At 36.3% G+C, this 21,731-nt stretch overlaps 1 protein-coding gene across 1 annotated transcript in view; it reads left to right on the top strand.

Moving 5' to 3' along the window:
- mast3b (microtubule associated serine/threonine kinase 3b) overlaps positions 1-21,731 on the top strand; it is a 50,503-nt gene that overhangs the window by 569 nt on the left and 28,203 nt on the right. The window contains exons 2-8 of the mRNA XM_073825341.1: positions 68-150; positions 4,120-4,195; positions 4,421-4,441; positions 5,544-5,622; positions 5,955-6,112; positions 8,709-8,784; positions 8,861-9,070. Coding sequence (XP_073681442.1) covers positions 68-150; positions 4,120-4,195; positions 4,421-4,441; positions 5,544-5,622; positions 5,955-6,112; positions 8,709-8,784; positions 8,861-9,070 — 703 coding nt within the window. The remainder of the gene's footprint in view (positions 1-67; positions 151-4,119; positions 4,196-4,420; positions 4,442-5,543; positions 5,623-5,954; positions 6,113-8,708; positions 8,785-8,860; positions 9,071-21,731) is intronic.

The following is a 21,731-nucleotide window of genomic DNA, read 5'->3' as shown; positions in this document are numbered from 1 at the left end:
TAAAGGCTGGGCTGGATTATGTTGAAAGGTTTTTAATAATCCCTCTCCTCTTGTTTGTGTGTTGCAGCTGTCGCAGCAGTAATAGAAAGAGCCTTGGTGTTGGAACGCCGTCGCCCACCCGCCCTCTTTCGCCTCTGTCTGCCCACACAGGTAATACTCGCCGCCACATGACTCCCGCTCTAGGACAGCTGACATTGAGCTGGCCGTTGAGAGGTTGATGTAACTGGTGTAACATAAGCCTGTCCACTCTTTCACCCTCTTGCCTATTACGACACTGCCTTAAGGGTTTACTTGATCGCCCAGAAAAATGTGAAAAATCCAGACCTGTTTGTTGTTTTTTTCTGCAGGACACAACAAGAGAAAAGTCTCTTGAAAAATCTTCACACAGCTCTTTTCTTTACAGCAGCAGTTTGTCAGTAACCATGTCTATCGACTACAAAATTTACAAAAAAGAACAGTTAAAGTAGATCATATGTCTTTTGTTACCCCCTATAGGGTTGTGTGATGAAACGATGGATATTTAAACTGTTTTGCGTTGCTAATCTTTCCCAAAAGTGATTGGACCATTTGATTTAGAAGCAAAATGACGAATTATGATTACACTGAATGATTTGTTCACAGATCAGCTGAATGATTTGTTAATGAATCATCAGAATAATTTCAAAAATTTCACAATTTAGATTTTGGTATCAACGGAAAGAGGACCATAAGCTTTAAAATGATATACTATTCAAAGTCATAGCTTGAATGGTTTTAAAGATATACCCATTTGAATTATGGTCGTCTGCTCTCTTTTTCCAATTTAAAACCTGAGAAAATTGCTTTTAAAGCTTTTTTGCCTGGTTTTTGTTGATATCTTTCTAAATCCATTGCATTTAAAGGGGTAAACAATTTATTTTACAGCTTAATTTGACCAAAGACATATGTGTATATATACATGCTGTTATACCAGGCTCAAATTATTTTAAAGTATTTATTTAAATAAAATATCACACGCACACGCAGTCACAGAGAGAAAGCGTGTCTGTCATCAAATGACAGAAAACACGGCTCTCCATCGTTGAGTTTACAATCTTTACAGCAAAAGACACATATTTTGGCTAACTCGTCATCTCGATCACTGCTAACTGTTCCCACACACGCTGCTTCACAACTAGACTAGACATTTCTAAGCTTTCTGATTGGTTTTATACAGAGATAGTGACATTTCAGGGGATACCTGAAATATAGGGAAATGCTCAGAAGTGATGAGAGGAGTTGAGAAAAGCAATGTTCATTTCCAGCGAATTTAGTAAAACTTATCATTTAAATACCTTTTACTCAATTATCTGGATTATGAAACTTTTGGAGATTATTTTTGAATGTCTGTTCTTTGAAATTTTGTAATAAAAGAAAAATAGTTTATTTTTTTTATTATTGTTTTTCCACATTATCGGCCTGCATTTTAAAATAGACTGTTGCGACCTCCGACTCATTTCGCCAGATCGGGTCACAATTTATTAACAAATCAGCTGAATGATTTGTTTATGAATCTTCTGTACTGTTTGCTCATGATTCTGCTCAACCATTTCATCATCGATTGGCACATTTGCTCAAATATGCTGAATTGTTTGTGCACGACTCAGGAGAACCGTTTGCTTACGAATCAGTGGAATCATTTGATCACGAATCATCTGATTTGTTTGCTCACAAAAATCGGTGGAACCATTTCCTCACAAATCAATATAACCATTCTGCTGAATGATTTGCTCACAAATTAGCTGAACCATTTGCTCATGAATCATCTGAACTGTTTGTTCACAAATCAGTGGAATCATTTCCTTACGAATCATTAGAACCATTCGGTCACGAATCTGCTGAATGATTTGCTCACAAATTTCCTGAATTGCGGGCTTGCTCTTTAATCAACTGAACAGTTTGCTCACGAATCATCTGAACCGTTTGAAAATGAATTATTATTATTTTTTTTTATGTTAACCTTTTATAGATGTGGGTGTTGGTAATATTAGTTCTTTTTACTGCTAATTAATGCCGAATTAACTAATTTATGCATTTCAATTTTATTTCTAATTTAGTAACCCCCTTGGCCTTTTAAATTTTCAGTTCGATAATCCAACCCTCAAATGAATCTAATTGAATACCTCTTATCTAAACGGTTTGCTCACAAATCGACTGAACCATTTGATCACAAATTGACTGAATCGTTTGCTCACAAATCAGCTGAACAAACATGTTTGCTCACAAATCTGCTGAATCTTTTGCTCACAAATCAGTGGAATCATTTTCTCACAAATTATTTGAACCATTTGCTCACGAATCTGCTGAATGATTTCCTCACAAATTTCCTGAATCCTCTGCTCACAAATCGGTGGAAGCATTTGCTCACGAATCATCTGAACGGTTTGCCCATGAATCTGCTGCTCACTCATCTGCTGAACCATTTGCTCACGAATCTGCTGCACCGTTTCCTCCCAAAACATCTGAATGATTTGCTCTTAAATCTTTTGCTCACTATTCGCCTGAGCTGTTTGCTCACAGTTTTGTTGAATGATTCGCTTGTGAATCAGCTGAACAGTTTCCTCACAAATGGGCTGAACCATTTGCTCACGAATCTTTTGAACGAATCAAATCATTCAGCAGATTCTATAGCAAACAGTTCAGCAGATTCTGCTGAATGATTTGTGAGCAAATCTTCTGAACCATTCCCTAACAAATCGACTGAACCGTTTGTTCAAAAATCTGCTGAACTGTTTGCTCAAGAATCTACTGAATGATTGGCTCACGAATTGGCTAAATCATTCAACCTTGATTCAACCCCCCCCCCTCTCCCTCCCCCCAAGTGATCCTGAAGCCTTGATTAGTTGGTTCAGGTGTGTTTAATTAGGGTTGCAGCTGAAGTCTGCAGGATAGTGGGTCTCCAGAAGCAGGGTTAAAGACCCATGGGCTAAATCGTTTGCTCGCGAATCGGTTGCTCATGAATCGACTGAACCGTTTGCTCACGAATCTACTTGAACCATTGTCTGACAAATGTGCTTTAACCGTTTGCTCACAAATTGCCTCAATCTTTTGTTCATTTATCGGCTGAATCGTTTGCTCACAAACCTGCTAAACGATTTGCTCATGAATCGACTGAACTGTTTCCTCACAAATCGACTGAACCGTTTACTCACGAGTCTGCTGAATAACTTGCTTACGAATCTGCAAAATCATTCAACCCTGCTCTGGGGACCCATTGTCCTGCAAAGTTTATTTCCAACATTTTTTAGCACACCTGGCCTGTGATATAAATGTTTTTTTTCAAGTGATCCTGAAGCCTTGATTAGTTGGTTCAGGTGTGTTTGATTAGGATTGGAGCTGAAGTCTGCAGGATAGTGCACTGGAATCGGCTGAATTGTTTGCTCGCGAATCGGCTGCTGCTAAACAATTTATGTTGTCATGAATCTGCTTAACCGTTTGCTCGTAAATCATCTAAATCAGGGCTGCCTAACCCTGTTCAGAAGATCTACCTTCCTGCATAGTTTAGTTCCAACCCTGATCAAACACTCCTGTCTATAATTATCAAGTGCTCCTTCAGATCCTACTTAGTTGGTTCAGTTGTTTGATCAGGGTTGGATCTGAACTTTGCAGGAAGGTATGTCTCCAGGAACAGGGTTGGCCACCCCTGATCTAAATCATTGCTCCCTTTTACATCTGTGTATTTTGCCGCAAATAATGACTGTTTTCAAAGTGGTTTCCCTGGCACAGACAAACACACAGCCTCGTCCAAAAAACGTTCATCATTGTTGGAGCCAGTGTTGCCATGTCAGGCTGCTCAATGTTGGTTTTGATTGCACCACTCTGTTTAAACTTTCTTTTGGGAAGTCAGCCTACAAGTGGTTGACTTGTATTTGTCGCTGCCTATTAAGCTGAGAGAAGATATTTCAAAACATTGAAAAAATGACACACGTCAGCTTTAAACTCAACGGACAGTGAATCAGACAAACATTATTGTTCCGAAAGGAGATAAATGTCCTAAGTGTGTGATTTGTGAAACATCTGAGGTCATCTGACGTCTATTAAATCCTCAAGCTTACGTAACACTGAGTGCTCTGTTGAAATTTCCTCTTGTTCTCCTTCCAGCTGCCAGCAGCCCTCTGGACAGCCCACGAAATGTGTCCACTGCTATTTGCTCTCTCAACTTCCCCTTCGCCCGCAGGTAGATAAACGCTTTTTGTCATTTTTCTTTTTCTTTTTTGTTCATTAAATGGATGACATAACAGCATTCTGGATATTTATCAGCATTTACTACATTAACTAAGTGTCAGGTTCACTTTATGTATAGTTGACTATAGTTGATTTATTCTATTCAATCTTTCTGTATAGAGCTCACTAAGTGTGTCGCCTATTTTCTCTCTCTTCATCCCTCTTTATTTCCTCTCAGCCACCTGGCTCGAGCTGACAGGTAGCCAATCTCTTTTTCACACAATGACGTTGCTGAACCGCAATCACCTTGTGTATTTCTCTGTACTCTTTATAAACTTCCTGTTATTTTGCCATGATGCTTTGCATCACCAATTAAAAAAAAAGATCCACTTGAATTTTTTGGAATAAGTATAGGCTTTGTAATAAATATTATTATAAATAATAATTGTGTGCAAGATCGCTTTTTTCCCAACTTTTATATGCAAATTTAGCTGTATGTTTAATTGAAAATGTAAGCCAAAAGCTGTTAATTAGGCAACTTTGTATTAACGGAGGTCCACATGCATATTGTGACTGTTATGTATGCGGAAAAAAATGTATACAGTCAAGCCCATTTAAAATTCTGACTTAAAGTTAGTTTTATTCAACCAGCAAGTGTTTTTTTTTTTTTGACCAGAAATGACACAGGCTAATAGATAGATAATAAGACGAAAAGTCCAAAGTTATTCATACCCTTCTCAATAATCAATAGAAAAGCCTTTATTGGCTATTACAGCAATCAAACGCTTCCTATAATTGCTGACCAGCTTTTTGCATGTCTCCACTGGTATTTTTGCCCATTCATCTTTAGCCATGAGCTCCAACTCTTTCAGGTTGGAGGGTCTCCTTGCCATCACCCTGATCTTTAGCTCCCTCCACAGATTCTCTATTGGATTTAAGTCAGGACTCTGGCTGGGCCACTGCAAACCATTAATGTTTTTGTCTACTAACCATTTCTTCACCACTTTTGCTGTGTGTTTTGGGTCGTTGTGGTGCTGAAATGTCCACTGGTGCACAAGGATTTTCTCATAGACTGACAGTTTGCAAAGGGTATGAATCATTTTGGACATGCCACTTTTTGTTCAAATGTAAATAAAAGATGAGAAGATTTTTTCCACAATGATGCCTCTTGTACATCGTCTTATTATCTTTTGGGAGAAGCCTGTGTCATTTCCGGTCAAAAAAAACTTGCTGGTTGAATAAAAGTAACTTTAAGTCAGAATTTGCCAGGGCTATGAATAATTTCGGGCTTGACTGTATGCATGTAAATATAAATTATAAATTAAATTTTTCATTTGTTTAATATTGTTTTCTCTCTGCAGAGCGGAAGGGAGGCGGTGGTCTCTGGCTTCACTTCCATCCTCAGGTTACGGGACCAACCCTCCCAGCTCAACCGTCTCAGTATGTGGCTCTCATTTATGTACAGTTAAGTCTTGTGTGTTCCATAAAAATAAAATGAACTTTTGTTTGAATGTCTTTAGTTTGAAACAACATGAGGATGCATAAATAATGATGATAATTTAATCACGTTTATCAGAACTTTCCATCACATCCCTTTAATTGTAAATAAGCAAAGCAGGATAAAGTGTTCCTGTATGTATCAGCTCATATTTCATGCATACCCAGACAATTATTTATAGGTTCATGAATGTTTTTCAGTAAATACATGACTGTTTTATGCTCATTTTTGCTTGATATTTAATGGAGTAATGTGTTTGTTGGCTGCTTTGCAGTCATCTTCCTCATCTCAAGAACGACTGCACCAGCTTCCATACCAGCCCACACAGGACGAGCTTCATTTCCTGTTCAAACACTTCCGAAGTTCGGAGAGCATGACTGATGAAGATGGGCGGCCCTCCCCGTTTATACGACCCCGGTCACGTAGCCTTAGGTAAACAAAAACACACTTGCACACATTAATTGCAACAGGATGTCATTGTTTGCATTTTATTAATATGGCTATTAGGGTTTAATCATTAGCGCTCTTGAGGAGTGTTTCTTGACCTTACTTAGAGTTTTATTATGTCTGCATTGACTATATAAGACATCTTGAGCTGTGCTGTTCATGATAAAAAATTAGAGTTCAAGTCTGGCTTCTAGGGATGTGTTATACAGTACTTATATTTCAATGCTTTCTTTCACAATTATATCATTGGGTAATTATACTGTATGTAAATTGCGGGCATCAGGGAGCCAGAACATGTAAATCGCTTTTGAATGTGCACGTAGGGCTGGACAATTATTCGAAAAGTAATCAAAACCCGAAATTCAGTACCTCTAACTGAAGTAATTTTCCCATGTCAGTTTTTTTGTTTTTTAAATCCTTGTATCACTTTCCCATTAAAAACATACTACCACGTGTGTAGTCGGCGCTATACGGATGTGTATAACCGTTGCGCTCACATCTTTTTAGAGACGCACCGACCGAACAACCGGGGACTGGATTTAGCTAACTTTTTTTGCATGATTGGTGAAAAGAAAAAAAGGAAACCGGCCAAGAAAATTCCAATCGATGCATCTCTATATCTTTTGCACCATCTCGCACATGAGTTGCACATTTAAGATGGCATGTCAAGTTAAAAGAATTTAAATTTTTACATGCAGTGCTGCTCATTAATGTCATTTTCAAAACGGTGGACCAATCAGAAGACCACGGAGGCAAGGCATGCATTGCAAGCTTTTGTTTACAGTACGACGACATGGCAACTTTTGTATTTGACGGTTACATGGTGGAGTAGGGATTCTGTGCTGCGCTTTAAAACCATTCCTAAGTGCTGCTTCTTGCATTGTAGATGCAAAGTGGGGTGAAATTAAGTGAATTTTATGTACTGTAATGTAACAGACTACCGCTAAGAAGCGGCTAACCATGCGCCTTTAGTAGCTCTATAGAACATGTTATTCGTTTTCTGTTCGTATTTGTTTCCGAATACGAATTCAGTATTTGGGCGCAATCCTACTGTCTTGCACTATTTTTTTTTTAATCCGTTTGTATCATCTACTATTGATAATATTACCGAAATAGCAAAAAAAGAATTAAAATGCAGTGACTGTAATGTGCATAGTCAAAATAGTAATTTTTCACTCTTATGTTGTCTTTCTTGCGTGTAACACACAGAACAAAATGTTTTCTTTGTGCTTTTCCATGCATTTCCAATAAACAAGACATTTTTGATGAAAAACAGACCCAAATTAACAAGATATTTAGAAATTTTAAAATCCAGACTATTCATCCTGTCATGGTCATGAGAGAAATTTTCTTTTTCTTTTTTTTTTCTTTATTATTATTATTATTATTATTATTATTATTATTATTATTACTATTATTATTATTATTATTTATCCCCCCCCCCCCCTGATTACAGGTCACACTGATTTAGTTAAACTTTTTAACTTGCTTTGGTTGCAAGGGAAGATTATAAATGATTAATTATATGTTGCTAAAGCAAAGCTATTGTGTGACTCCTGAAAACTTAAAAATGCATATTTTTAAAGGGATAGTTCAACCAAAAATGAAAATTCTGTAATTTACTCACCAAGTTGTTCCAAACCTGTATTACGGTTGCTAGTCCCCATGTACTTCCATAGTATGGAAAATGGTATGGAAGTCAGTGGTATACAAAAACAGTTTGGAAAATAATTTCATACCAATATATACCATTTTAAAGATGAGTTGATGACCGAATTGTTTTATTTTTTGGGTGAAATGTCCTGTTTTTCAGTACCTTTGCACCCTTTTTGAAGTGTGGAGGAAAAAACCTGTTAATTGTAACTGTATCAAAAAGTACAACCGCAACGAAGCTCATATGGGTTTGAAACGACATGAGCATGAGTAAATCATGACAGATTTTTTTTTTTTTTTTAGGGTGAACTATCTCTTATAGTTCTGTATGTTGCCAGGCTTTGTTGTCAGATGAGTGGATGCCTGACTAATAGGTGTATCCAGGCTTTCCCCATCAAAACGAAACAATAGAAGCGTTTTTGTTTTGCAAAAGAACCTCCCTCGAGGCTGAGTCAGAGAAGAGACAGACTTCACTGTGGTGTAATTGAACACTGGGGTTGTAAATTTGCATCTGTCCAGTTGATATGCAAGAGGATGAGTATGAAGTAGAAACTAAAAGTCTGATGAGGGTTTTTTTGTGTTTATGACGCCTATTCTGAGCAAGGCTACAGACTGCAGTGCAACGCCTCACCTTTAGCCCACATTTCTGCAGGATTCAGAGGTTTAGATGTCCACCCACAATGCTTCACGCTTCAAACAGGGCGCTCGCACAAACAAAACACTGCTCATTTGGTATAGTTGGTATGTTTTCCAGTAAAGTATTTAAACGTCTGTCTACATAACGACAGTTTATATTAGTGATGCAATGGAATATTTTCTACCAAATCAGCCATTTTTGATTATTAAACAACATTTATCATCCTGGATTTTCGTTTCAGTTTCAGCCCAGTGCATGACTAGTTTTCATCTGTTCTTTTCTTCGTTTTAGCCCTGGACGAACTGGCGGTTCCTTTGATAATGAAATCATCATGATGAACCATGTCTATAAGGAGCGTTTTCCAAAGGTATGTAGTGCCAAGAGATTATTGACAGGTTTTCCTCTACAAATCTAAGAAGCCTAATGTCCTCTCTGCTTTGCAGGCCACCGCTCAGATGGAGGAGCGTTTGCTGGAAGTCATCAGGCAGATTTCCCCAGACAGCACCCTACCGCTGGGAGACGGAGTCCTGGGATTCATCCAGCACCAGTTGGTGGAGTTGGCCAGGGACTGTCTGGATAAATCCCAGAAGGGCCTGATCACGTCTCTGTACTTCATAGAGCTGCAGGATAAACTGGAAAAAATGCTGCATGAGGTGAGGCGGGAATTTCTAAAAAGATCAGTGAATCCAGATGATTGTTTGGGTTTGAGACTAATTGTTGATGTTGGAGACGTGGCTTGTGCACATGCTTTGACATGTGGCACCTGCATACAGGTGACCCGTGTGCAGAAAGACTAAAAACAAAAAATATTATAGCAACACGACAGCTACGTTCACCCTCAGAGAGGGCCTAAACTATTGTAAAAACAATATTTAAATCTTTTAAATGAGACTTCAGATGCAAAATTCACTTGTACATAGTTTGCATATAAATGTGTTTTAGCAGTGTGTACACAAGCACCCTACAATGATAAAAATCCATTTACTCCTTTTTTTTTTTTTTTTTTTTTAATTCCCAAAAAACCAACAGTCTCGTTGATGTCATAATGCTAAGGCTCCACCCACAGCCGCTGATTGGCTGTCCCATATTTGCATATTTCCCCCTCTGCCAGTTGTACACTGTCCGCCATTTTTCTCTGCGCTCAAGCAACTGTAGTGACAACAATGTTGAAGTAAAAGTGAACATAAGTCTTCATTTTCTCCCCACATTAGAGTTACTGTGGATAGATTAGTTAACAGTGGATTGATTGTGTTTTTGATGGTAACACGTCGCCGAATACACAAAAAACAGAAGAGAGGGGCGGAGTGAGCAGTAGCTCATTATCATTTTAAGAGTCATGCGCCGAAACGGGTCGCTGTGAACAGAGCTGTTTTTGACTAGGTAAAAAAGGTGGTGTTTTACATGACCGTTAAAGGATTAGTTCACCTCCAGAACAAAAATGTACAGATAATTTACTCACCCCCTTGTAATCCAAGATGTTCATGTCTTCCTTTCTTCGGTCGTAAAGAAATTAGTTATTTTTAGGAAAACATTTCAGGTCTTTTTTTTTTTTTCATATAGTGGACTTCTATGGTGCCCACGAGTTTGAACTTCTGAAATGCAGTTTAAATGCAGCTTCAAAGGGCTCTAAACGATCCCAGCCGAGGAAGAAGGGTCTTTAGCGAAACAATCTGTCATTTCCTACATCGCTGCAGAAGTACCGACCCAGTGTTTACAAAGTGAACGTGCAAAAAAGGTCAATGGCCCTTTTCAAAAAAAGCTAAAACAGTGATGTAGGACAATTTTGGAGGAAAATATGAGATGGGAGTTTTTCGACATACCCTAACTGTCATGAACCAGAGTACACAGACTACGCATGCTATGCAGTTATCATATTTTTATTAATAGATCATAGCAAAAAAGGGTCATGTTATTGATCCGCATGTAAATTTGATTACTGCTAAAAGTTTAAGATAGTCAGTCATATAGCTGCATAATGACTTGCATTTTAATCTTGATTTAAAATTTCTGCTTCTCGCTGATCATTTGAAAACATTTAAGTTGGAGTCTAGTGATGCTAGCGATGCAGAGATATTCAGCTGAAATAAGTGTAATATAGTAAGTCTGTTTTCTTTCATGCAGTCATTTGCACTTTTCGCTGTGACTAAATCTGTGAACAAACCATGCTCACAGATTTAATCAGAGTTCACATTCTCTTGATTTGAGCTATGTGAAGGTACATTAATTCTAATGAAATGTGTGTAAAAACAAAAAGTAAATTGACTAATTAGCTCACCCAAAAATAAAAATTCTGTCATTAATTACTTGCCCTCATGTCGTTCCAAACCCGTAACACCTTTGTTTATCATCAAACACAAATTAAGATATTTTTGATGAAATCTGAGAGCTTTCAGACCCTGAATACACCGCAACGCCACTGACACATTCAAGACCCAGAAAGGTAGTAAGGACATTGCTACAAGAGTCCAGGGGTGGCGAACATCAGTCCTAGAGAGCCACAGCCTTGTGGAGTTTTGCTTCAACCAAGATGTTCATGTTTGTCTTTCTTCAGTCTTACTTCAATGGTGCCCACGAGTTTGAATGTCAAAAATGCAGCTTCAAAGGGCTCTAAACGATCTTACCTAGCAAAACGATCGTCTAACGATTGTCTAGCTCTGCCATGTGCATACTTTTTCTGTGTAATCCGGTTCAAGACAGTTAGGGTATGTCGAAAAACTTCCATCTCATTTTCTCCTCCAACTTTAAAATCATCCTACATCGCTGCGGAAGTACCGACCCAGTGTTTACAAAGTGAACGCGCAAAGAAGGTCAAATGCCCTTTACGAAAAATGTAAAACAGCGATGTAGGATGGTTTTAAAGTTGACGGAGAAAATGAGATGGGAGTTTTATGACATACCCTAACTGTCATGAACCAGAATACACAGATTACGCATGTGCATCGCAGAGCTAGACAAGACAAGCATTTGAGGTTAAAAAGTATATACTTTTTTTTTTTTTTTTTTTTTTTTAAATGACCGATCGTTGCACTAGATAAGACCTTAATCCTCGGCTGGGATCGTTTAGAGCTCTTTGAAGCTGCATTTTGGATGCTTAAACTCCATATAGTCCACTATATGGAGAGAAATCCTGAACTTTTTTCATCAAAAAACTTAATTTCTTTACGACTGAAGAAAGAAACGCATGAACATGTTGGATGACAACGAGGTGAGTACATTATCTGTACATTTTTGTTCTGGAAGTGAACTACTACTTTAACCCAGAAATTGCTAGAAAACTTCACAATTAATTAACAAGAAATAGCAAGTAACACATTGAATTAGGGCTGCCACTAACAACTATATTGATTAATCTATCGACTAATTAATCGATTAATCAGTTAATCTAAACGACTAATTTTCCACAGAAAAAATCTATAATTTTACTTAAGAACATTTTATTTGAATAAAATCAATTAATTGCAGATGTTTTTGATCATTAAATTTCAATGGAAACATTAAAATGGAATCCAGAAAAGTAATGGAAAAAAATTTACCATTAAAAGAGTATAGAAAAATTAAAATGATTTCATAGGGCCCTATGAATAGCCTTTAAAATTACTTAAAATACATATTATTGCATCAGTGCTATTATATAATTAGTTCAAATTAAAAAAAAAACAAAAGCAATATATGCATAATGTATTATAAACAATAGAGCTAATGTACATTACGCGTTACAACAAAGGCCCACAGAGGACACCAACGCCCTGATGATTGTTTTTATACATTACTGGCAATCTAGTCCTTGTTTAATATTGACTAAACATTTATTTCAACTGTCCACTTAATCTTTAAAATTTAGCCATGTCCCTACCACAAAAATGCTATAGTCACAATAATTTAATATGTGGACATCACAACGTGTAAACTTAAGAGTGAGAGTTTAAACTTACATAACATACACGCATGTACATAATTGAAGCACATATGTGACCCTGGACCACAAAACCAGTCATAAGGTTAAATTTTACAAAACTGAGATATATACATCATATGAAAGCTCAATAAATAAGCTTTCTATTGATGTATGGTTTGTTAGGATAGGACAATATTTGGCCGAGATACATCTATTTGAAAATCTGAAATCTAAGGGTGCAAAAAATCAAAATACTGAGAAAATCACCTTTAAAGTTGTCCAAATTAAGTTCTTAGCAATGCATATTACTAATCAAAAATTACATTTTGATAGGTTTACAGTAGGGATTTTACAAAAAATCTTAATGTAACATGATCTTTACTTAATTTCCTAATGATTTTTGACATAAAAGAAATATGCTACAAATTTGCTACAAATATACCCCAGCGACTTAAGACTGGTTTTGTGGTCCAGGGTCACATATATTAAACCGGCATCGCATATATTTATTTAACTGAATCGTAGCGTTTATGAATTAACTATTATTCTTAATTATGTTTTTAAAATGGGTTTAATATATAATGCAGCCTTGGAAAACAGTCTAATAATGCGTTTCATTCGATAATTCTCCTCCATGAAATGTGCCACTTCCGGTATTTTGCCAAGTTAGACGACAAAATGAAATCAAGGATTTTACATTATGTAAAACTAACTCCAGTTTCACTCTCTAAACTATGTTTTATATACAACCTCACAAAAACATTTTTAATGTTTGTGTGCCACAAGTTCGAATCTAGATTGACTTTGGTTGAGTCCTTTTCATAACTGCATGAACTCAATTTTCAAGCTACGTTCAGCTGCTTTAGCCAGTGTCAGCTTGGTAACGCTGTCCTTTTCTGATTATGCCAAAGCCAACAGGTGGTCTGAGATGGTGGTTGTGGTTTGGCAGGAATATCAGACTGAGGGCGACATCAGGGCACGGCTGGCTTCTGTCACTGCTGTTGTTAGTGTGCTGCTGCTGTCTTTAAGGGGCCAGAAACATCACGTATCCTCAACAGAAACTGTGACCATTTCCCTTAATGAGTGTGAAATCCGCCTCACTCCCCAGGGTGTTTTTACACTATAAATACTTCCAGATTTTTTACACCCAGCAAAAAAAGAAAGAGCATCTGTGAGCTGAGTTATCTGCGCGCGTACATTTGCATACATGTGAGCGTTTGCGTGCATGTGTAATTGCGCGTGTCGTTTGGTGTATAAATGTGTGCGTTCCCTGCAGCAGAGGTTTTGATTAGAAATATAGATCTTCCCGTTCAAGCTCCATGCTCATCTTTGCAACTACAGGGTGTTAGTTTCCATAGCAACCCTTACGCCCACCCTGTATGTAGTGTTCAGACAACCCCAGGCAAGACTCAGCGCGCTGTCAGATCGCTGCTGTGCGCTGGATGTCGTGCTCATAGATAAGGCTATTAAAGTGTTTCCCACTTCCCTTAGTCAGCGGTGCCAAGCGCGGGGCCCCCGATGCTGCAGTCATGCCGCAGTTTAGCTGCTCTAACTGTTCAATCATCAACCTGGTGTGATTGATAGTCAAATCCTGAGGGTTTGTGTTGGTTTGTGGTTACATCGGTCCCCTCTACGCTGTTCCTCTGTCACTCTCTGCTCACTTTTGGGATATCAGAGTCTTTGCTGATTTATTTTAACTGGCGTTATGCTTAAAAGTGATGGAGGACTGATATGTTGCAGATTCATAAAGACAAAGTTTCCACGGGTCCTTAAAGCGTCTTAAGTTTAGTTGTATCATTTAAGGTTATAAAAAGTCCTAAATGGTAGAAATGGGAATGATGAAATAATTGTGATTTCAAGAGGTCTTAAATTTGGGTACGTAAAGACAAGAATTGCGATATGCCTTAAAGGGGTAGTTCACCCAAAAATTTAAATTTGATGTTTATCTGCTTACCCCCAGGGCATCCAAGATGTAGGTGACTTTGTTTCTTCAGTAGAACACAAACAAAGGTTTTTAACTCAACCCGTTGCAGTCTGTTAGTCATATAATGGCAGAAAAAAAAAACATGCACAGACAAATCCAAATTACACCCTGCGGCTTGTGATGATATATTGATGTCTTAAGACACAAAACGATCGGTTTTTGCAAGAAACTGAACAGTATTTATATAATTGTTTACCTTTGATACACCGCAATGTCCAGCTCAGCATTTGGCTTGTTACATGTGTACGCGCTCTGGCATAGTATACGCAAACGCCGGAAGCAATCTGTCGCGTGTATGTGACACTCATTGTTTACACAGTGCACAGAGATTGTGGGTATAGCGGCTATTCAAAATGGTAATTACTTGCGCTTATCCTGATTGTTCAAACCCATTTAAAGCTAAAAGATTACGTTTGCTTGCGAACTCATCCGGGACTGTTGACTTTTCACAGATTTTCCCTTCCGGCGTTTGCGTATACTACGCCAGAGCACGTACACATGTAACTCGCCGGATGCTGAGCTGAGTTGGACATCAATGTATAGTCACGAGCCGCAGAGTTTAATTTGGATTTGTCTGTGCATGTTTTTTTTACTTTCAAAGGTTTGGTGCCATTATATGACTAACAGACGGTTTGAGTTAAAAATCTTTGTTTGTATTCTACTGAAGAAACAAAGTCACCTACATCTTGGATGCCCTGGGGGTAAGCAGATAGACATCAAATTTTCATTTTTGGGTGAACTATCCCTTTAATGTAACGACAGACTGTGATTTCATTAAATAAATATGAGATGCATGTTTCAAAGGCAGCTGCTGCTTTGTGTAGTGGTAGGAAACTGCTATATTTCTGCCGTTCTGGAAGCACCACTTTGCGCCAAAGAATGAATTGGCGTTTTCAATAAGCTAGGGCCCTATGTGATTATTTATTTATTTGGATTCTGTTTTTTCCATTTAAGATTCTTCTAGACTTTGTTTTTCTGTGAAATTAAAAAAATTAGTATTCAAAAAACATGTCTAATCAATTGAAATCATGAATTTTTAAACCTTATGAAATGTTTTATTTTTCTTTCTTCATTTCAATTGTTGTTGTTTTTTTTTTTTACCAAATTCTATTTTTAAATTTTCTGGATTCCATTTTATGGGTTTCATTAAATTATCTCTGATTAATTTATTTTATAAAAAAAAATTATATTTTTTAGAGAAAAAAAAATTGTGTTGTAAAAAAAAAAAATTCTGGGAAATATTAATTTAAAAGTAATGTTTTAATAATAATTTAAGGACTATCATTAGCCCCGCATTAAGTAATATATTTCTGTCACAGTTTCTTCAAGTTAAACCAAACCAAACTATTTTGATGGGTTGCTGTAAAGACAAAGTTTTGTAAATGATATGTGCATAGTTTTTTTTTTTTTTTTTTTTTTTTTTTTCAAAAGAAAAGGTGACTCTCACAGCACTTCTCGAGATTATTTGTTCATGTATTTATATATTGAGGTGGCAGTGTCTGAAAACTAGTGGTGGGCCGTTATCGGCGTTAACGTGCTGCTTTAACGTGAGACTCTTATCGGGCGATAAAAAAAATATCGCCGTTAATCTATTCTGAAAGTTGGGTTGGAAGCTGGTCTAAACTACGCAAGATATGATGACTTTCACCTTGATATTTTAGCGCGGATGACGTATACCTAGTCGAATTGCACTGTAGGGGGCGAGAACGAGTCTCCAACTTCTGTGAAATTACCACATCAAATGAGACGTGCAAAGTCTGCAAACATGGATGCAGTTATGAAGCCGCTTCAGGGCAGGTGCGTTCTTAGACCCTTTTTACTGGGGCACGCGCCCCAGTGAAAATCTGCTGTGCCCCAGTAAAATCTCAAGTTTGAGTTATAATTTACTTTGATAATCCCGAAATAAAGACATTAAACTATATGCAACAACTGAATTGACGCTTCTAAAAGCAACGCAGTTTAATGGAAGACTATGTACGCAGATAGGCTATTCTTTCCCGTGCGCGTCTCTGTGTATTTAACGGCAACGCGCACATCGTGCAGCCTTTTGCGCAGAAGTACTTGGTTACACAAGTTTGTATAGGTACTTATGTTGTAAATGCAATTGTCAAGCAGTTTGTGATGCATTTTGGAAACAGGAGATGAGCGCCTGATCTAATGCGCCACCTGGCCCGTTCTCGAAGACTTACTTTTAGTCATTATTTGGGTAGCACACATATTCTGAATGCCTTCAGCAGAATTCAAATTATCCATTTTAATCTAGATTAATCTAGATTAAAAAAATTAATCTATGCCCACCCCTACTAAAAACACTGCAAGTGTCATGCTCTTAAGTATGTGTGTAGTAAATGAAACCACATATCATTCACACAGATGCGCAGAATGTGGAGGATTCACATTTAAGTAGCATTTTTGTGGCCTAATATTTATAGACACTACTCCATATTGCAGCTTGTTGGTTTCCGCCAAAATAAGTCGACATTCATAAATGTTAGCTTTGTAATTTTACTGTTTTTCTGTAAAATAAATGCCTGATTCAAGAAGGGGATCCTAAAATGGCCAAAGAATATTATTTTACTAACTTACTAATTTGAAGTTAAATTGTGCTTTGTTGGTAGGCTATAATAAATACTAGAATGTTAAAAATGTTCAGTGTTAAATTAATATTTTTATTTTGCTGTTGTTTTGTAATTGATTTTTTTTCTTTGAAAAGCAAGACAAAACTGTAAAAAAAAAAAAAAAATATTGTTTTTTTACAAATAGTTATGCAATGGTGAAAAATTTCAGTGCATCCCTCAAAAAACTGGTAAATAAATCTAAACAAAAAATATAAACTGAAAAATCCTTTATTTAACGACAGAAATGAAATGTGTGTATATATTGATAAATAAATACAAATTCTCATTTATTGTTATATTGAAAGTTTCTCAGTTTGTTTATCAGTTTCATGAATAATTGAATTTGGTAAATGGAACCCCAGGTTACGCTTGGTCCTTGATCATAAATAGATTGTAATTTTTGCTTGTGTAAACAGTAAGGACAGCCTGAAGCTGGGCATCATTATAAAGCTCTGTGCTGCAGGGGCACAAGTCACAGTCGAGTCTGAGCTGCCATCTGCTTATGATGGAAAGAGACTCGCTGGCTGCAGTGCTAAAAAAGGAAACGGTTCATTGTTTTGATGTGACGGTTCGTGTCGAGTTAGAATCATCCATGTTTCCCTCAAACCCCTCTCGCAGTGGCATTTGGCTGTCTGCGAAACATGAGTCACACATCTTACCGTGCTACAAGGCTCTTTAATGCTGATTTGATAGCATGTCTCCCTCACTTTGTTCGGCTTCATCAAATGCATAAAATGCAATAATTTTAGTTCTTCGTAGGAGTCGCCTGACCGAGCATGATCCTTTGTTTACTCAGCTTTTCTCCTAAACAACTTTACGCGAGGAGACAGCAGCTCAAGATAGATTAAAAATGTTTTTATGCGCTCTGCCGCAGACGCTTGTGTTTGGGATATAATATCTGAATACGTTATTTTGCTATCTAATGCATCTCAAATCCAGATTCAATGAGTATGCAGAGTTGATTAAAATTCACACGAGCGCCTGGAAAGGATTTGATCCTGTAGCACAAGTAGCTCATTACCTCCCACTCCCGCATCCCACAAGCCAGCAGATTCCCCTGCACAAGCAAGAAATAACATTCCAGTCACTTTGCCAAATACTGTCCAGTGTTCAGAACAGATACAGTGTTCCACTGTCTACTTGATGATCAGCACCGTATGCTGCCTTAATAAATTAATTCACTTTCTTTTTCCTTCTTAAGTCTGCTTATGTTAGCCAATATTTTGTCTAAAACAGTCAGATTTTAGTTTTATATGACCATTTTCCACCCTCGCACTGACCCTTTTACTTAAATATAAAGGAAAGTTAAAAGAAATTTGTACTTTTATTCAGCAAAGTTTCAATAAATTGATTAAAAGTGACAGCAAAGACTTGTAATGTTACAAAAGGATTTTATTTCAAATAAATGTTGTCCTATTTGTCAAAGAGTTCTAAAAATGCATTATGATTTACAATGTTTTCAACATTGATAATAACCAGAAATGTTTCTTGAGCAGCAAATTAGCATATTAGAATGATTTCTGAAAGATCATGTGACTGGAGTAACGATGCTGAAAATATAAGTTTGATTGCACGAGAAAAAATGCATTTTAAGATATATTCACATAGAAAGCTGTTTTAAAATAGTTTTTACTGAGACTTTGTTTTTTTTTCCCCAAAAACATATTTTCATAATCAACTAGTTTGTCTTTAAGGGACAGTTCTGCCTAAATTGAAAATTACACTGCCGTTCAAAAGTTTGTGATCCATAAGATTTTTCTCTGTTTTTAACGAATTCTCTTATGCTCATCAAGGCTGCGTTTACTTGATCAAAAATACAGAAAAAAAATGTAATATTATGAAATATTATTTAAAAAAAATGTTTTTTACAGTTTAAAATAATTTTCTATTTTAATATTTTTTTGAATATAATTTTTTTCCTGTGATGCAAAGCTAAATTTTCATTAGCCATTACTCCAGTCTTCAGTGTCACTTGATCCTTCAGACATCATTATACTGATTTATTACTTTTATTATCAATCTAGAAAACAGCTTCTTCTTTTTTTTTGGAACCTGTGACACTACTTTTTATTTTTACCAAATCCTGTGTTTTTTGCATTTACTTACTTACTTACTTACTTTATTTACTTTATTTATTTATTTATTTATTTATTTACTTACTTACTTTATTCACTTTGTTTATTTACTTACTTTATTTATGTAATATTGTTAAATATTAAAACTGTAATATTGTAAAATATCATTATAGTTTAAAAATAATGGTTTTTATTTTAATATTTTTTTAAATATAATTTGCATTCCTGTAATGCAAAGCTGAATTTTCATCAGCCATTACTCCAGTCTTCAGTGTCACATAATCCTTCAGAAATCATTCTAATGTGCTGATTTATTACTTTTATCATCAGTGTAGGAAACAGTTGTGCTGTTTAATTTTTTTGGGAACCTGTGATACTTTTTTTTTCAGGATCCTTGTGAAAAAGTGAAAAAGAACAGATTTATTTCAAATAAAAACCTTTTCTAACAATATAATTCTTTGCTATTGCTTTTTTTTTTTATCAATTTAACACATCCTTGCTGAATAAAAGTATTAATTCCTTTTCTCTAAAGAAAGAAAGAATAAATGGTAGTTTATGTTGTTACAAAAGATTTCTATTTTAAATAAATGCAGTTTTTTTTTATAATATCTCAGAGGGCCTGTTTACACCTGGTCACCTGTTTATTTTTTTTAATCGGATATCTGTTGAAAAGAACAGGTGTTGTTGCCTTTCAAAAAACTTTTGAGATCTGGTTGTTGAAACCACATATGTAAATTTTCTCCTCCCAAAATGTTAAAATAAATTAAAAATAAATGCGTGAGAGCGTTTTGTAGGCTGTATGATGTGTCATTGCCAGATTTGGCAGCGCTAATGCAACACGCACTGCAACAGATGAGTAGCTGAGTATATCTTCGGCAAGCAAACTGCCGCAAATGAAACTGAGAGTAAGTCGCAGACGCTCAACACACAATCATCTTCATTTAAAGTGCTGAGACTAACTTATCTTTCTAGTGCTGATGTCGCTCTCTCCTTTTGTGGTCTTTGATATTGAAATTTGCATATGATGAATAAAGTGCAGCACATATCTTTTTTTTTTTTTTTTTTTTTTTTTTTTTTTTTCATGGAGCGCAGGAATTGAAGATCGGATTTATATCCTTTTTGCAGAGACACATTTACGTGGCCAAGTGTAAATAGAACCATTTTAACAAATCAAATAGCTACAGTTGAGGTCAAAAGTTTACATACACCTTGCAGAATTTGTTGAATGTTAATTATTTTAGCAAAATAAGAGAGATCATACAAAATGCTTGTTATTTTTTATTACGTACTGACCTGAGTAAGATATTTTCACATAAAAGATGTTTACATATAGTCCACAAGAGAAAATAATAGTTGAATTTATAAAAATGACCCCTTTCAAAAGTTTACATAGTTTTTCAACTGTATCCGATCACTAAAACACATTAAATTACCAGGTGTAAACAGTGCTAATTTTTTTTGGTTAGTGATTTAAACAAAAACATCTTAGTAGGGTTTTTGGGGGCTTTTTCAGGCCAGATGTTTTCAGCTGCTACAATTCTGGTGCAACTTTATACATATACATATACATGCATGGCTCAACACTGACTACGTTTACATGGACACCAGTAATCTAATTAATGACCTTATTCTGAATAAGACAATAATATGATTAAGCTGTTTACATGAGTTGCTTTTAGAATATTCCTTTCATGTTCCCGTTTTACATGTTATAGTGCATAGATCGATTAATGACACACATCATTACGTCCACACGCGACGCTATCAGTTCATCTTCGTTATAGACTTTTGGATGTTTGGGTTTTAATTTTACAAAAGCTTGAAGTGGCTCTGGACATATGCAACATTTTTTAGAATGTGTGAGTTAAAATTTGCCGTGGTCGCATTTGTGCGAGTGCATGCTGTGCTGCTCCAAAGCGTCTGATCCATACAGCGAGCGTTTCAGAGCCAGTCAGTTTTTAGGAGAAAAAAAAAAAAAAACACGCAAGCACAGTCACCGAAAGCCAGTTTAGTTTTACTTTTTTTGTTTGTTTTCATTTTGAAAACCCTGTTATCTTTGCCGTGTATCTCACATTACGCTTTGGAGGCTTTCTTTCATTTATTTTCTTTATTAATTATTTTGATTGCTCAGTGTTTGCGCGCCCTGTAATAAATTGTTTAGTCGGCATATAACAGCATGTGATGGAGTCCATGCCTCGTCTTATTAGTTTTTGTTAATAAATGCTATATAAGCTAGTTTTAATTTATTTTTGTTATGCTGTTTAATTAAAAATAACAAATCCATCTTTTAAGAATTTGTTTTAATCTTAAAATTGATAGGTGTAGCCTTATATATGCAAGCAAAACCAAGATCATGAATTCGAAAGTAAAAGTAAAAAGCATCCTAAGACATTCCAATAGCGGAAATCCCGTTCACAAAATTAAAATAAATACTTACAAATAATACTAATGAAAAAGGGGGTTGAATGTTAAAAACGTTTCCATAAAACTAAAAATTATGATAACAAACTAGGCTATTTATCAGCAATGAGCATTGATTAAGCCCATGTTGTAGCAAAAAATAAATAAATAAAAATGAAACCAAAGCGAGACCAACTGAGAGCGTTATGCCGCGTTCCAGCCGTTACCCGTGTTTTTCCAAACTTCTACCCGTGAAAGTGCACTGGAACGGCACTCAAACCCGTGAATTCCCACCGTGAACTCGTACTAGATCGACGACGTACTCCCAGTTCCGAGTTCTGA

The sequence above is a fragment of the Garra rufa genome, chromosome 20 (genome assembly GCF_049309525.1).
Source record: "Garra rufa chromosome 20, GarRuf1.0, whole genome shotgun sequence".
Lineage (NCBI taxonomy): Eukaryota > Metazoa > Chordata > Actinopteri > Cypriniformes > Cyprinidae > Garra > Garra rufa.
The sequence above is the reverse complement of the archived record's forward strand: the minus strand, read 5'-3'. Positions and strand labels throughout refer to the sequence as shown.